We start from the raw sequence: 17,918 nt of genomic DNA, 5'->3' as shown, positions 1-17,918 counted from the left end.
CTTAGCCTCTCAAAGTACTGGGATTACAGGTGTGAGCCACCATTCCTGGCACATCATATTATATTTTTAATGCCTGTAGGATCTGTAACAATGTCCCTTTTTCATTTCTGATATTGATAATTTTGCTCCTCTATTTTATTCCTGATTATATTGCTAAAGGTTAATTTATTAATCTTTTCAAAAAACCAACTTTTGGTTTTGTTCATTTTGTCTATTATTTGTTTTCTATTCTGTTGCCCTTATATTTATTATTTACTTGTCTACTTTCTTAGGGTTTCATTTGCTCTTCTTTTGCTCACTTCTTGAGATGGACATTTACTAAATTGATTTTAACCTTTCTTCTAATATATGCATCCAAGGTATACAAATTATACTACAAAATAAAATATGGTAAAGCTACAGATTTTGCTCAATCATTGCTCTAGCTGCATCCACAAATACTAGTAAGTTTCTGGGTTTGTTTGGTTTTTGATTTTTTGAGACAGGGTCTGGCTCTGTACCCAGGCTGGAGTGCAACGGCATGATCTTGGCTCACTGCAACTTTCAACTCCCAGAATAAAATCATCCTCCCACCTCAGCCTTCCAGGTAGCTGAGATTACAGGCTCATGCCATCACGCCCAGCTAATTTTTGTATTTTTGGTAGAGACGGGATTTCGCTGTGTGGCCCAGGCTGGTCTCGAACTCCTGGGCCCAAGTGATCTGCTTGCCTCAGTTTCCCAAAGTGCTAGGATTACAGGCGTGAGCCACTGCACCCAGTCATATTGGTAAGTTATCATTATCATTACCATCAGTATACAAAATTTTCTAAATTCCCTGGTGATTTCTTCTTCGACCTATGCTCTTTCAGGATTTTGTTGCTTAATTCCCAAATAGTTGATTTTTCTAGATATCCTTTGTTTTTCATTTCTAAATTCCATTATGGTAAGAGAACAAATTCTGTATCATTTTAATCCTTTGGTTGTTTTGAGACTCACATTATGACCAAGCATATGGTCTATTTTGGTGAATGATCCCTGTGTACTTGAAAAATTCATTCTGCATTTGTTGGGTGTACTGTTTTAGAAATATCAATTATGTCAAGTTTGAAAATAGTGTTCAAATATTGTATTTTTTATATATGTTCTATCAAATACTGAGAGAAATGTATTAAGATCTCCAACTATAATTATAGATTTCTCTATCCTTTCAGTTCTGCCAATTTTTGCTTCATATGAAGTTTTGTTTTTAAATAGATCCATGTTTAGGACTGTTATGTTTTCCTGATTAGATTATTGTTTAAGAGATTAGCTTTTTACTTCTAATAATACTCTTTGTCTAGAAGGCTTTTTCCTCAATATAGTAATACTGTATTTCTCATGATTAGTGTTTGCTTATTTTTCCATTCTTTTACTTTAAGCCTGTTCTTAAAGTGCATTCTTTGGAACAGTATATAGTTGAATCTTGTTTTCTCTTTTTTCTTTATTTTTTGAGAAAGGGTCTTTCTCTGTCACCCAGGCTGGTGTGCAATGACACGATTGTAGCTCACTGCAGCCTCGAACTCCTGGGCCCAAGCAATCCTCTCACCTCAGCTTCCCAATTGGCTAGAACTGCAGGGGCACACCACGCCTGGCTAATTTTTATCGTTAAACCAGGCTGATCTCAAGCGATCCTCTTGCCTCAGCCTCCCAAAGTTCTAGGATTACAGGCATACCTGGCCAGAGGCTTGTTTTCTTAATCCAAACTGACAGTATATGATTTTTATTTGATATTTAGTCTATGTACATTTTAATAAACATTTTATTGTGGAATAACATTGTAGGTACAGAAAAGATGCAAAAATACTACAGAGGTCCTGAATACCCCTCACCCATTCTCTACAAATGTTAATATCTTATATAACCATAGTACTTTCATCAACACTGAAAAACCAAAACTAGCACATTACAATCAAATAAATTCCAGACTTTATTTGGGTGTCACCAGTTTTTTCATTAATGTCCTTTTTCTGTTCCAGAATCCTATTCAGGATTCCATATTGCATTTATTTTTTATTCCACCAATTTTATTATTATTCTACCATTTACTTTTAATGCAATTACTAATAACGGATAGGTTTAAGTCTGTCAGCATGCTATTTGTTTTCTATTTGTCCCATCTTATCTTGTTCCTCCTTTCCTGACATCTTTTGGTTAATCAAGTATTTTTTAGTATTCTGTTTTATCTAGAGACTTGCCTGCACTACTATATCTTCTTGGCCCTCATTGACAACTTCTCCCTGGTGGGCCCCACTGAGCATCCAGACACCAAAGACAAAGATATTTTTTAAATGTTGCTCTGCTCCCCACACAGGGCTCAACACTCAAGTTTCAAGGCTGCCTCTCCCCACCGAAGACTGGCTTGCTGGCGGCAGTGGAAGGAAGGGGAACCGAAGACAGGAGGACATGTCTGGCCAGGCCAGCTCTGGCTGTAACTGTCATGTGACCAAGCAATATCAAAGAGCTGGAGTTCTCAGAGCAAGAAATGTCACTGGAGCAAGAACTAGCAGAGGGAGTCACAGATAGGGAACACCCAATAGTGAGTTGTGAAACTTTTTTCAGTTTCTACACTATCGATAAAAAAAAAAAAAAAATTCCACTATACTAAATTATATTTCTGGTTCTTTTAAATTAAAATATTATGTAATCATTGCCATATAATGAGGTGATCAAAGAATATGCAGCCTAAAATGTTGGGGGAGGCTAAGTGCAGTGGCTCATGCCTGTAATCTCAGCATTTTGAGAGTCCAAGGTGGGAGGATCACTTGGCCCAGAAGTTTGAGAACAGCCTGGGCAACGTGGCGAGGCCCCATCTCTTAAAAAACACAAAATGTTGGGAGAAAGTACTACAGAGAGATATCAGGCAGTCAATGTTATTCTGGATTTTATAACATTTGTGACATCCATAATGTATCACCATTTCTATTGTCATTCCAAATCAATATTCACTTTCATTTTGTATTTGTAATTTTGAATTATTCTTCTTAAAGACCCCCCTTCCCAAATTGTGTGAACGTCAGCCTAGATTGACCTTTGCTCTATGTCTGCTTTTGTTTCTACCATTCTAATTTACAAAATATATACATACATATATGTACAGTACTTACACATATTTTCACATTCTCTCTCTCTCACACACACACACACACACACACACACAGAGAGATTTTGTAGTTTGCTTTTTGTTCTAACTCTTGTTATATGAGCTACTTTTTTTTTTTTTTTTTTTCATTTTCTCCAGTGACCTTGGGGTGTACATATTATTTTGGATTCTACTGGTGATTTCCTTTTATGTTCTTAAAAACTATATCCTTAAACCTCTATTTTTTTAATTAGCCAAGATCCAATAAAGCAGTTTATTTTGGCTTTCCTTATGTAAGAGTATGATAAAAATTCAGCACATTTTTCTGCCTTATATTGTACGTCTCTTGGCCCTGGTTCACATCCTCTGGACCCAGTTTTACTGTAACCACTGCTATGGCAACGAGCTCCACACAGGTGAAATTGACAGCACTTCACTTCAGCTGCATCAATTTTTTTCTGCCCCAGGGCGTCTCTAATGTTGTGCCATTGCCTAGAACACCTGAGGGAATCCTCCATTCAGTTACACGTGCATGACAGCAACATCCCATGTGTCAGCCGTACATGAAGGGGGTTGGAAGCCAATGAACACGCCCACACCTGTTCTGTCACAAGAATGGAGCAGGGTTGTGGGGGCAGGGGGTAGGGGTGAAGAGCAAGGGAGGAGTGAGAAATGTGCTGAGCAGTCCTCCAGTCCCTGCTATGAGGACTCAACAATCTTAGCCTTCCTTTATGATCATCAACATTTAATGAAAAAGCACCAGTCCTGTGAGGAAAATCACGCTCCACAGAGTGGAAGCAAAGAGACCAATGAAAGCAAATGATCCTCCACTGTTCATGCAAAAAAATTAAGAACTTTTCAAAAACTTTTCTGTATTCAATTAGATTCCAGATGGCTACCGTGTGCAGAGTGAACTTCCAGAGTTGCGAAGTCCTGACCCACGTGGCCCTGCTGCCAACTTCAATCCGCACATTTTGCTAACTGTCCTCCAGTCACACGGGCCTCCTGTCAGTTCCCAGATAGACGGACCTCCTTCCTAACATGGGCCATTGCACATGCTGCTCCTTCAACCTGGAGCGCTCATCCTTGCCTTCCCTTGCCAAATCCCCTTCCCATAAAATGATTATACAACTAATTCCTTCACATCTTTATGTTTTTGCTTAAATAGCACTTCCTCACAGAGGCCTTTCCTAACAACCCTATTTAAAGTTAAATACTACCCAAGTATTCTCCACTTCAGTCTCTCATTTCTTTGACTTTGAGTGTTGTTGGGGCTACGTTACTTAAGCACTTCGCCTCGGTTTTAACATCTGTAAAATGGGAATAAAGGATACCTACCTCATAAGGTTGAAAAGAAGATTAAATGAATAGCACTTAGAATTCAAGCACACAACAACACTCAGTAGATCCTACCATTTACCACATAGTAAAATTCTTTTATATTTTTATTTATTTAAAAAACCCTGGCCAGGCACAGTGGCTTACACCTGTAATCCCAGCACTTTGAGAGGCTGAGGTGGGTGGATCACTTGAGGCCAGGAGTTTTGAGACCAGCCTGGCCAACATGGCGAAACCCCATCTCTACTAAAAATACAAAAATTAGCTGGGCATGGTGCTGTGTGCCTGTAGTCCCAGCTATTCAGGAGGCTGAGGCACGAGAATCACTTGAACCCAGGAGGCCAAGGTTGCAGTGAGCCAAGATCATACCACTGCACTGCCTGGGCGACAGAGCGAGACTCCATCTCAAAAATAAATAAATAACCCTGCTCCCACACAGAATAAAGGCCCTATTAGGGTAGTGACTCTTCTTTGTTCACAGTGCTAGGTTCACATATATTTGTTGAGAATAAACAAAGAAATTATTTTCTGAATACAAATAAAAAATTACTACATTATTAGTATCTTAGGGCAGTGTGGTGGCCATGATAATGCTCTCCTCAGATCTTCAGCTGTGGGGACCACAGTTGACTGACAGCTCAGACCCTCTGGATCAACCACCACATTTGCACCAAGGCCATGCTTTCTGAGGGTCCCAGTCAATGAATGAGGATGGCAAAGGTACTAGTACAGGCCCATTCTGACAAACTGCAGGAGTCTCCGCAAAGCCAACCCTTTCTTGGAATTGCACTGAACCCAGAAACTTCTTACCCAATCCACATTCCTTCCTTTTCTCCTCCTGTGTGTCAGACCTGCGCTGCTGTCTGCAAGTTCTCCCTCCCTGCTCTTGCTCTCTCCATAGTAAATCTCTTGCACATCCAATGTATGGTGTAATGTATCTGTGTCTGCTTCTATGTAGACCCAAACGAACACAATCAGGATCTTCAGAAGCAAATCCTGAGGTGATAATTCACAAGCAAATGATTTGTTAAGATAATATTCTCAGGGAGAGAGAAAAGCAGGACAGGAAAGGGGAACAAGCCAAACAATGGTATAATTTCAGGCAAATCCCTTGCCTAACCCTGCAGGGAAGCTGAGCATGCCTGGGCAAAAAGTGACCCACTATTCCATCTCTCACTTTGAATTACGCTCATTATGTGGTCCAACTGAGCCCACCAAACAGGATTTTACAATATATGCTAGATAATGATATATACAGTACCTGCAATATAATAAAATAGTGCTACATATATATTTCAATAATATTACACCTTTGCCTGGCAGATAGTAAGCACTCAATATATTGAACAAATAGTACAATATCAACAATATAAAATGCTTGAAAATTGCCACTATGCTATAAAAATATAGCCTCCCTACATAGCTTTCATGAAAATTACTCTTTTTCCAAGAAAATTTAAGCTCTAGAATATAAAGGGCCGTCCTTTTCCTTTTTTTTTTTTTTTTGAGATAGAGTCACACTCTGTCACCCAGGCTAGAGTGCAGTGGCACAATTTCTGCTCACTGAAACCTCCACCTCCCCCTCCCACGTTCCAGCGATTCTCCTGCCTCAGCTTTCTGGGTAGCTAGGATTATAGGCGCAGCCACCACACCCAGCTAATTTTTTGTATTTTTAGTAGAGATGGGTTTTCACCATGTTGGTCAGGCTGGTCTCAAACTCCTGGCCTCAAGTGATCCACCCACCTTGGCCTCCCAAAGTGCTGGGATTACAGGTGTGAGTCACTGTGCCCGGTCATTTTTTTCATTTTTATTCTTCTCAGTTCCATTCCTTTCACAATGCAGGAGTCTCATTCTTTTTATCCAACTTTGCCACTCAAACATCAGTTCTCTTTAAATAAATATAATTATTTCAATCCACTTAAACTACAAATGAGAGAAAGGGAGAGATGGCTGGGGCCCAAATGCTGAACCAGGCAAACCTGCAATCCAATATCCTAATGTGGCCGACCAGTAAGCATGGAGCAAAAAGTTTCCTTCTGCCTGGACAATAGTCAGGATAAGAACTAGAAGAAAAGCAGTTTAAACTGCCTCCTTAGTCCTTTCCTCCCAGATCTTACCATTCCAACGGTAAACTGAACTCAAGTAAGGCCACACTAAGGAAAAAAAGAGGAATGAAGATGTGAATGCCTAGAACGGATCTAAACCATCCATCCTAGATTCTCCCATGCAAGTTATTTCCTAACAGAGAGGCAGTCCTTCATCCATCTCACTTCACCAGCTAGCATAAGAGGAAAAACAGATGCTCAGTAAATATAAGTGAAAAGGTTACATGTTCCTGGATGTCTGCCCTCTGGATGTTATTACCCACTTAAAAACAAACAAACAAACAAAAAAACCAAAAAACAAAAAACTCTTATTTTTTTTTTTTTTCTTTGAGATGGGAGTTTTGCTCTTGTTGCCCAGGCTGGAGTGCAATGGCAGGATCTCAGCTCGCTGAAACCTCCGCCTCCCAGGTTCAAGCGATTCTCCTGACTCAGCCTCCCAAGTAGCTGGGATTACAGGTGCCTGCCACCATGCCTGGCTGATTTTTCTATTTTTAGTAGAGATAAGGTTTCACCATGTTGGCCAGGCTGGTCTCAAACTCCTGACCTCAGGTGATCCAGCTGGCTCGGCCTCCCAAAGTAGTGGGATTACAGGCGTGAGCCACCATGCCGGGCCTATGTTTTATTATTAATGACACTATGGTCCTCGCCCTTATCCAATTATAAGGAAATAATTTCTGAAACATTGAATATGCCCATGGTAAAGAATCAAGAGTTAAGACTTAAGAAAAATACAGGCTTTGGGATGACAGCTAGGCTCAAATCCCAAACTTAGCTTTCTCTAGCCATGTGACCTACAGCCAATGAGGCTGTATCCTCATTAATATATAACTAAGTAAAAAATTGTTGTAAGGACTAGAAGTAATATAAGAAAAGTGCCAGGCCAGGCACAGTGGCTCACGCCTGTAATTCCAGCACTTTGGGAGGCCGAGGCAGGACTACTTGAGCCCAGGAGTTCAAGACCAGCCTAGGCAACATAGCAAAACCCTGTCTTACAAAAATAAAAAAATTAGCTGAGCGTGGTGGCACATGCCTCTAGTCCCAGCTACTTGGGAAATAGAGGCAGGAGGATCATTTGAGCCCAGGAGTTTGGGGATACAGTCAGCTATGATCAAACCACTACACTCCAGTCTGGATGACAGAATGAGACCCTGTCTCTTAAGAAAAAAATGTACTTGCCTCTGAGCTCTTAGTTGTGTTCCAGATGGTTATCTGTAATATGATAATCCTATTACAACAATTACTATCAGATAAACAAAGTATAATTCTGAATTAAATCATTTTTATTTTGCCAATTTGTAAATTTAATGTATAAAACCAAACCTGAATGATCTTGCTGATTCTTAAAAAGCCTGTAACGTTTCGGGTAGTCATTATTGTTCACAATTCCCGCTTAGGAGTAAGATTCTGCAGTTATCTTTTCCTTAGCTTCCTGTATTCTTATTGTGTATGTTAACTAAAAAATCATAAGATCTATAGATTTAGAAAAGGAGAGACTTTGTTTCTTATAAGGAGTTACAGCCTGCAAGGTGGCCATTCTGCAGGCTGGGAAGCCTGCCTCCAGCCAAGACCAGATACAGACACCTGAGAGGAGGAGTTGGAGTAGGAACTTTATGCTTAACAGGTTGGCTAAACATACATATTCAACAAGTTAGAGGAGCGGCTATGAATATTCATGAAGGTGGTCTTGACACATGCATATTAAACAAATATGCATGTTTAACAGACAACCCATGTTCACTTTGGGGTGGGGACTTAACATTTAAATGTATTACAGTTAGGTCCTATACATCAAAACATCTTTTCAGGACAGGAAGTTACGTAAGCATGCAATCACTATAAACTGGCTAGAACCAGTCCATGGTCAGTGACCTTCTTATCAGGAGAAAGTAAGTGAAATCAGTAAAAGCTGTAGTTGCGGCTGGTGGGAGAGGGTTGTTAATGTCTGGTGGTCGATGAACTGCAGATTGTTTTAATACTGTAAGGCCAGCGCTTGTTTAGCTGCTAAAGAAAAACCCTGAAGCATAATGAGAACATAGCTTATTCTTTAAGCGTAGGGATGCATGACTTTTAACCCTTGCCTGGCATGGGCTTAGGTCCTGTTCATATGTTCATACTTTGGTACCTTATTGCCATGGAGTCAATTCCGTCAGTCTTATCATCTCCGTTTTTTTTTTTTTTTTTTTTTTTTGAAACAGAGTTTCACTCTTGTCGCCCAGGCTGGAGAGCAATGGCACAATCTCTGCTCACTGCAACCTCCGCCTCCCGGGTTCAAACGATTCTCCTGCCTCAGCCTCCCGAGTAGCTGGGATTACAGGTGCGTGCCACCACGCCCGGCTGATTTTTGTATTTTTAGTAGAGACAGGGTTTCACTATGTTTGCCATACCTCAGGTGATCCACTCCTGACCTCAGGTGACCCACCTGCTTCGGCGTCCCAAAGTGCTGGGATTACAGGCGTAAGCCACCGCGCCCGGCCTCTATTTTAACTTTATGACCAGTCAGCGATCTCCTCTAAATCACAAAAGGGAGAGGGTATAACCAGGTTCATCTGACCTCCCATCCCGTTATGTCTGGGAACTCAGTTGTTAAGATTTTTCTGGTGTCCCCTTGGCCCCAAGGGGGTCTGTTCAGTTGTTGGGGGGCTTAGGATTTTAAATTTACAGACTTCGAAGAAAGGAACAAGATACTCGTGTAAGGGAATAAGAGGAAGTTACCCGAGTCTGGTTCAGTGCTTCCTTCTCCACCGTGTAACTCCAACTTAGAGTTACTGCCACTCGGCTTCTATTGGCCACGTCTCTCCTGGGAAGGGAGGCAAGGGACGAAATGGCGAGGGAGACAAGGTTTTTGCTAGGGAAGCCTCGGCCCAGGACGCAGCGCCACCCGTTTTCCAATCAGCGCCGGGCACTGCATTCCTCCTAGGTCTCTTTCTTTCAGTAGAGACCTTTTAATAATAAATACTACTTACATTGCTTTACAATTCACAGTTGCGGTCATTATTTCAGTCGAGCTTTTCAACAGCTCTGTGAGACCGGTATTATTTCTATTTCGGAGCAGAGAGAACAGTGCCCATGAGCCACGGGGCTCATACATCCGGAGCCTATCATCACTCCGAATCTTAAGCTCCCGGGATGACCGCAGACCGGCGGCCCAGGACCACTGCTCCAGCCGTTTCCCCAGGTAATCCACGCGCCTTGGGTTACCTTTTGCGCGGCGCAGTTAGCCGCAACCAGCCGCCATTTACCCGCTTTCCCCAAACCAGGAAAACCACAGAAACGCAGGTGCGTGGCCAGTCTCTTCCACGCCCGGGAGCGCAGAGCTTACAGACCAAGGCCGCCCAAGTCCCCTCACCCCAAAGGCTACCCAAGAACCCCGACTAGGCTGTTTGGCTGACTCAGGCGCCCAACGCCCACCCGAACTGAGTCGCCAGGGAAACTTCCAACTGCCACCTCGCCCCACCGGTGTTCACAGGCCGCTCTAGCCGGACTCAGAGACTGCAGTCTCGTTGCTCCCGGCTTGACGTCATCGGCAGGCGACGCAGCGCAGTGGCGGGCACGCGCAGCCGAGAAAATGTCTCCGACGCCGCCGCTCTTCAGTTTGCCCGAAGCGCGGACGCGGTTTACGGTGAGCTGTAGGCGGGAGGGTGCAGGCCTGACCCGGCGCTATGCTTTGCCCTCTTCTCCCTGAAATTACTCGAATTTTGCCCTGGGGTAAAGTGAGACAGAGGTGTGACCGCCTCATCGTCCGCTCCGGGCCCCGTCGGAGGTTGAGGGGTAGGGAAAGACGCACTACCCGCCTCTTCCTTGTGGGCTGGGCTGTCCGCCTCCGCCCACCCGCCAGCGGGTCCCCGGACTCAGTGCTGGGAGCCTCGGCTCCCCGCTTGGAGTGCCCACCTGCAGACTACTACTGGTCGGGTCCATCCTCTCAGCTCGTTTAGTGGGGCAGGTGTCTCGAGAAGGGGAAGGGGAGCTGCTGAAGGGGGAGGGTGGGAGTGGTTTCAGTCCAAAGACCTGGCTCCCGCCCCCGGCTTCTGAGCTGCCAAGTGCTTGTTCCCGCCGTCTCTTCACCACCCCTTAACCCACCGTGTCTCACTCCTAAGCGATCGATGAGATCTTAAGCGGGAAAAGGCAGATAGATCACCTTGGGAAGGGTAACCAGATGCTATTTTATTATTGCTCCATGTGGAAGGGTGGTTTTGAGCATTTGGGAAACACTTGACAGAGCACTTTCTCATTTAACTATTAGAGTAACACTGTGAAGTAGGCTAAGTTGGTTATTCCTGGTACATGAGATAGAAGCTGACACCCCCCAAAAAGTTGTGACTTCACTGGTTTTTCTGACTTTAGACACTCTGTTCTTTTTATGTTGCTCGTCACAGCAACGTAAGTATGAAGAACACTTTTAAGTTGCCTGACTCTAGTCGTCTCTAGCATTTGCACCAACATTTCTCAGATAATCGGCTGTGTTTAGGTAGTTATAGGGATGCCAGGATGAAAATTCTGTGAAAGAAAAATTCATCCTTTGTAGTAAGTAGTTTTCTTGTTTGCAGGGTTTTATATATATAGTGTGAGGGTTTTTTTAAATGGATTATATTTTGTGTATGTCATCATAATCGTTTTCTTTGTGTGTGTTTTGCTGCAATCTCTGGTGCTTTGAAAGCCTGCTAAGAGTAACTGTTAGGACTATCCAAGATCATATTAGCGGCCGGGCACGATGGCTCACGCCTGTAAATCCAGTACTTTGGGAGGCCGAGGAGGGCGGATCACCTGAGGTCAACAGTTCAAGGCCAGCCTGGCCAACATGGCGAAACCCCGTCTCTACTAAAAATACAAAAATTAGCCAGGCGTGGTGGTGGGCACTGTAATCCCATCTACTTGGGAGGCTGAGGCAGGAGAATCGCTTGAACCCAGACAGCGGAGGTTGCAGTGAGCCAAGATCATGCGAGTGCACAACACCTGGGCAACAGAGGGAGACTCCATCTCAAAAAAAAAACCAGAAAAAAAAAAAAATCATACTAGCCCTGAAAAGGACCATGAAATTGGTGATCATCTAGTTCAATGTTTCTCAAGCTTCTTGTGAAATGCAGATTCTGGTTCAGTAAGTCTGGAAGGGAGCCTGAGATTCTGCATTTCTACCAGCTTCCTAGGTGATGCCACTATAGCTGCTGCTGGTAGTAAAAATCTACAACAACCCTCTTATTTAACTGGTGACGAAAATGAAGCACAAAGAGATAAAGGAACAGGCCCCAAATTACTCAGCCTGTTAGTGGCAGAGCAAGGAATATTTAGGATAGATCTAATTCCTGTGAGGTAATATGATGACTTTCTAAGTGTATGTGAGTGTTCATAGAATGAATGCCTTTTGCAATATTTTTGTCTTTAAGTTATGATTACTTTAAAACAATCTACAGATTGTCAGCCTGGTTTTATTGAGTGCTACGTGTCAGGGACTGAACAAGATACCTACAGGAGGCGAGACCTGACATGGGTGTGGGAGAATGGATAGAATTTGGATGAGCAGGTAGGAAGAGCAACATGAATGTGTGAATACAGTAGAATGAGTTTGATAGAAAGTGATGAAAAATGGCTAGACTTTAGTGCAAAGTATGTGTTAGGGAGTACTGGGAATTAAGTTTGAGTAAATTGAGTGGGATAACATTATCAAGGACCTTAAGGGAGCTATGAAGCTTCAAAACTAAAATGTGCAAATAAGGAGCCATTTGGAGATTTTTTTTTTTTAAGCACAATACTCTCATGAATGTGATATTTAAAGAGACAGAAATATCACCTAGAATGAAAAAGTCCAGCAAGGAAGCTCTTGCCCGATGTAAAGTGATGAGGATCCATATCATTAAGTAGCACTGGAATAAGGATTACTGAGAGAATGATAGGTAATTTTTCCCAGGTATAAGCCTTTTTTAGTTAGAAAGATACACTATCAATGAATGATATATTTTTCAGTAAATAATAAGCAAAATCTTTACAATTATTTGCCATTTTAATTTTTTTTTAGAAGTCTACCAGAGAGGCCTTGAACAACAAAAACATCAAGCCATTGTTAAGTACCTTCAGCCAGGTACCTGGCAGGTAAGGCATTGATATCTATGAAAAATACTTGCCTCAATCTTTATACATACCCTGAGCTGTTTGAAAAATGAGGATGTCTTTTGTTTTTAATAGTGAAAATGAAAAAAAATGTACCCTTGACCAAGCTTTCAGAGGTGTTCTAGAAGAAGAAATTGTAAGTATGTTTTTCCATTGTTAAAATTTTGCTGACAAATTAATAAACCATGTTATTTAAAAATTGCTTTTTTTCTTAGACTGGATATTTAAACATCTTTTTTTAGAGTAAGCTTTCTGCTTTGTAAAAGTTGACTTGATGACGGTATACAAGTTCTGTAACGATTTTGATAGCACAGGTACATTTTCAGGGTTTGGTTTAATAAATGACAAGAGCCCTCTCCAAGTGAGATAAGAAAAGTTGACATGAGGTCTTAGGAAGAACTAGAGGTGAAGGTGGGCTCTCTCACTTTCCTGTATAAGCAGTGACACATCCTGTAGTGGCATGAAAGGTCTAGTCCAAGAATATTTAGCTTAGGAGCTGGGGTTCCATTGCCTCATTTTCCTCTGGCATCCTCCTCATCAGTAAACTTAAATAACTGAGGGCTCTCCAGCTTCGGTAGAGAAGTCTAACCATGAAAAATCTGAATTTATTTACCAATAATGGGACACCTGAATGAAAGGAAAAGTTTCAACAGTTTCTTCTTGGTCAAGCAAAGGTTGGGTCCCCAAAAGCTAGATTCCCTTCTATTGTCCATAATACAATGTCCCTTTCTCTCAGACAAGTCTGATTGAAAAATGATTCTTTCATTTTCTTCAGACTTAGTCACTTTTCCATTGTGAGGCATTGGGAAAGTTATTTTCCTTTTCTGTGCTTCAGTTTCTTTTGTGAGAGGGGAAATACCATTCTTTCAGTGTTGTTGTGTGTAAAACAGCACTTAATGAACACTCAGTAAATGCCGGTTATTATGATTTTATAGAACCTAAGCACTACCTTCCATTAAAACCACCCCTCAGACACATGGGTGTATTAGTAGTTAATTCTCCTAGCCCTGCCTTTGCCCTGTGCCACTGGCTGAGTTATGGCTTCAGCACTTCTGTCCTTGATTAGCTTATAGCCTTCATCTTGCTAATATAACCATTTTCCTGAGACCATTGGATTTTGAGTGAGTTGCCTACCTGTTACTTGACATACTTCTACAACTATTGATTCTATAGGTTACTGTTAAATTTTTGTAACTTCATATTAGAAAATATTGTTTTCTATAAGAAGTATTGTATTCCATATTTCTGATAGTCAATTTAATATCAGAGTACATGTTTTTACTGTTAATCGAGTTTAGTCTGAACTCTTGCCCCTAAATTAAATTGTTTCTCCTCTGTTGGTAGATAAATCATTCATCATGTGAAAACGTTTTAGCTATTATTTCTCTTGCTATTGGGGGAGTAACTGAAGGTAAGTATGGTTCTGTTTTGTTTTGTTTAAAGTAATCTTGGACATGACATGCTTATTTAAAACGTCTTCTCCCCATACTTCTCCACCTATCTGATTTTGTTTATTCTTCAAGTTCTGCCTGACTCCCAACTTTGCCAAGAAGTCCCAATTGAATTAGTTCACTCTTATTTCTCATCTCTATTATGCAGTGCACATTTTGGCACTTTCTTGGTTCTCCAGTTGTTTTGTTCATTCAGTAAATTTTCATTGAGCATCTACTATGTGCCTGGTACTGAGCTAGGACCTGGAGATTCAATGGTGAATAAAACATATTCCCCTGCTTATGTGGAGCTAATGAAAGAAACAGATGTATGCATGCCTTACTATGGTGTAAGTACTATGGTCAAAGTGGGAATGAAGTGTAGTTAGAGGGAATAGAGCCAACATGGCTCTCTAAACTTCAGTCTAAAGGAGTCAGGAGAGGTTTTAGAAAAGAACATGAGAACTAGAATGTGGGGTATGAAGAATTTGTTAGACATACTAAGAAGGGAATAGCTAGAGAATTGTGTAGAGCAGAAGGAGGAGAGGACAATGAGGATGATGAGGAAAGAAGCAGGTTAGGTCCATTTATAAAGGGCATTGGGTGCCATACTAAAGAGCAGCTGCGGGCCGGGCACGGTGTCTCACGCCTGTAATCCTAGCACTTTGGGAGGCTGAGACGGGCGGATCACGAGGTCAGGAGATCGAGACCATCCTGGCTAACACGGTGAAACCCCGTCTGTACTAAAAATACAAAAAATTAGCCGGGTACGGTGGTGGGCGCCTGTAGTCCCAGCTACTCGGGAGGCCGAGGCAGGAGAATGGTGTGAACCCAGGAGGCAGAGCTTGCAGTGAGCTGAGCTTGCGCCACTGCACTCCAGCCTGGGCAACAGAGCAAGACTCCATCTCAAAAAAAAAAAAAGAGCAGCTGCAGATGAATGATTCCATTTGAAGTGACTGCTGGCAGGAAAACTGGGCAGGGGCCTGTTAAAATGGCTGTGTGCGATAGCTTTAGAAGACTTTGGGTAAACAATGCACATAGTACACAGTGCCTAACACATAATAGGAGCTCATTAAATATTTGCAGAAAGAAGAAATAAAAAATCAGTTTATCAGCATTCTTCTTTAACCAATTTGGTTAAAATACTCATTTGATTAATTCAAATAATATATGTGAAAACTCCTTTTTAATCTGTAAAGCATTATTCACATTATGTGTTGTTTTGATGCTTCTATAAAAACTGGCACACACCTCCAAGTATAGGGGCAAACTATTTTGTGAACTTAAGTTCATAAATTCACGTTGTTAAACTTTTATACAAGTTTAGGCATAGTTAGGTGAGTTCCACAATGTAATATTCCTTGTCTAGTTTCTGTCAAACAGTGTACAGTGTGTCCTTAGTTCATCGATTACCTTTATACATTACTCTTGCACAGCTGGTGATGTTTTTAATGAAGAAGTTGTACAAAGTCTAGTCTATACTTGGAACTTTTGAGAAGGACTTAAGAGCTTAAACTGTAAAGGCATAAGTGCATTTTTATTTTAGGGAGAATTTTTCTGTTTGAGACAGACTATAATTGCTTATGTGACATGTTTTTAAATTATCCATAAATATATTTTGTTAAATTCAATTTGGCCGATATTTATTGAACTTCTATTCAGTTTGAGACGCTACTGGTTAAAGCATGCAAAAATGCCTAACCTTAAAAAGCTCATAGTCTACATTCAAAGGTGACTAGTTAGGATGTGCTAAATGCTGCAGTATATTTATGTAGAGTGTGCTTCAAAAGCATTGATGAAGTAGCCTGCTTCAGGATATCAGAGTTATTTAGATGAGCTGACATTCGCTCTATGCTTAGAAAGATGGAGTTGAAATTTACCATGTGGTAAAGAGGAGGAAGAGTATGCAGAAAACAACATTGTGAACAAAACCATGGAAGGATGAGCGTGGCATGGTGTTTGGGAACTGGGGAGTGGGAACTAGAGAGGGATGTCTGTGGCCCAGGTAAGGGTAAGGAGAGAGATTGGTGTGGAAGCTGGGACACAGGTTGTGAAAGCTCTTGGGGGAAATCACATTATAACCCAATGGTTCCTAGACTTGCTGGCTCATCAGAACCACCAGTGAATCTATTTTTAGATGAGATTCCCAAACCTTGCTTGGTTCTACTGACTCAGAATTTTGGCAGTAGAATCTAGAAAAAGTTCTGTAATTATTAAATGTGAGTTAACTTATTCCAGGCTATACTGCAACTAAGGGCAGAGAATATGCTTCTCAAATCTCTTGGATGTGCAGGGTATATAGTATCATTGAATCTAAGTATTGTTAGGGACTTTAGAGGTCACCTAGTCCAGTCTCATCTCTGGCCTAGACTGCTTCCCTGCTGTAACATCCCTGATGGGTGGTCATTCAGCCTCTGCTGAATCATGCTCATTAGTGGAGCTCACTGTTTGAGTCCTGTTAGACAAATGTGGTTATTGGTGTGTTCTCTTGTATTGAGTTGAAATGTGCTGTTTTATTTCACCCACTGCTTCTAGGCAATATCCCTCACGTCGCATTCCAGATACGATCTTACTAGTGCAGAGTATAGCTGGAAATATTTCTTCCTTTTTTCTGAACATAGTATATTAATGCACTGTTTTGGGCTTAGATCACCCTAGATATTTTTCCTCCGTATACCATGCCTAAGTAACTACTTTTCTTAAACACTTATGAGTGTTAGTAAGTACTCATTGCCTTAAAATAGAAGGAAGAATGAGTAGGGATGTAAAAGTATTCTAAGTAGTCTAGATAGACTAAGTAGACCTTTTCTTAAGAAAAATCTTAATTTTGTTGTTCTTTAAACAGTAACTTTCTACTTTTCCATTCTTTCCCCTGAAACAATACTGTTATTTTAAATGTTAAATCATAGTTAATATCAAACCTTGTTATTTTTTGAAGATAATCTTTTCAAATCACAAAGACAATTTAACAACATTACAGAACATTTGGAAATGAGAAGAAGGGAAAACAGTACTCTTAATTCCTCTACTTTTAAAAACTACCATTTATCTGGTATAATGGTTTTTAGTTTCTATAGTCTTTTAAGAATTTTTTTTATGTCATAACCATATGTACATACAATTTTGAATCCTGCCTTTTTCACTTAGCATATCATAAGCATTTTTCCAAGTTATTATAGTCGTTATAACCATCGTTTTTAATTGGCTGCATTATATTCTTTTGAATAGCTTAGTGGTGAAGAAAACAGACTGTGGAGCCAGACTGCCTGGGTTCGTATCCCAGCTCTACCACTTACTGGCTCTATGATCTTGGTTAAGTTATTTAACCTCTCTGTGTCTCAGTTTTCCCATTCTATAAAATGCAAATAATGATATATTCTACCTCATAGGGTTATAAGGATTAAATGTATTAGCATATGTAAAGTACTTAGTGTGCCTGACATATAGTAAATGCTCTAGATCTTGTCAAGAATTACTGTCATCATTACTGAGTGCACATATCAAAAATTACTTAAGTATGTCCTGTTTGGGGACTTTTAGGTTGCTTCCATTTCTTGTCCTTTTAAAACCTTATTATGAGTAACAAAGTGTACCTTTTAAGATATTCAGAATTATTTTTCATAGGCTATTTTACTCTACAGTTTTTTAAACTTTTAAATTGGCTTGTGCTCCACTTGAAGGTATTTGTACCGCATCTACACCTTTTGTATTGTTGGGAGATGTTTTGGATTGTCTTCCTTTGGATCAGTGTGACACAATATTCACTTTTGTGGAAAAAAATGTTGCTACTTGGAAATCAGTAAGTGCCTTAGTTTCTTTTCCTGCTAACTTTATCTTTCTATAGATCCA

General features: G+C 40.9%; 1 protein-coding gene across 2 annotated transcripts in view; it reads left to right on the top strand.

Moving 5' to 3' along the window:
• Positions 1-10,066: 10,066 nt before the first annotated feature.
• Positions 10,067-17,918, top strand: part of THOC1 (THO complex subunit 1) — a 53,193-nt gene continuing 45,341 nt past the window's right edge. The window contains exons 1-5 of one of the 2 annotated variants that reach the window (XM_058438568.1): positions 10,067-10,159; positions 12,548-12,621; positions 12,715-12,775; positions 13,984-14,050; positions 17,750-17,868. In XM_058438568.1, the coding sequence (XP_058294551.1) occupies positions 10,106-10,159; positions 12,548-12,621; positions 12,715-12,775; positions 13,984-14,050; positions 17,750-17,868 (375 nt within the window). In that variant the 5' untranslated portion in view covers positions 10,067-10,105. The remainder of the gene's footprint in view (positions 10,160-12,547; positions 12,622-12,714; positions 12,776-13,983; positions 14,051-17,749; positions 17,869-17,918) is intronic. The other variant, XM_032152677.2, reaches the window with a different exon arrangement.

The sequence above is a fragment of the Hylobates moloch genome, unplaced genomic scaffold, assembly GCF_009828535.3.
Source record: "Hylobates moloch isolate HMO894 unplaced genomic scaffold, HMol_V3 SCAFFOLD_5, whole genome shotgun sequence".
In the NCBI taxonomy this organism is placed as follows: domain Eukaryota; kingdom Metazoa; phylum Chordata; class Mammalia; order Primates; family Hylobatidae; genus Hylobates; species Hylobates moloch.
The sequence above is the reverse complement of the archived record's forward strand: the minus strand, read 5'-3'. Positions and strand labels throughout refer to the sequence as shown.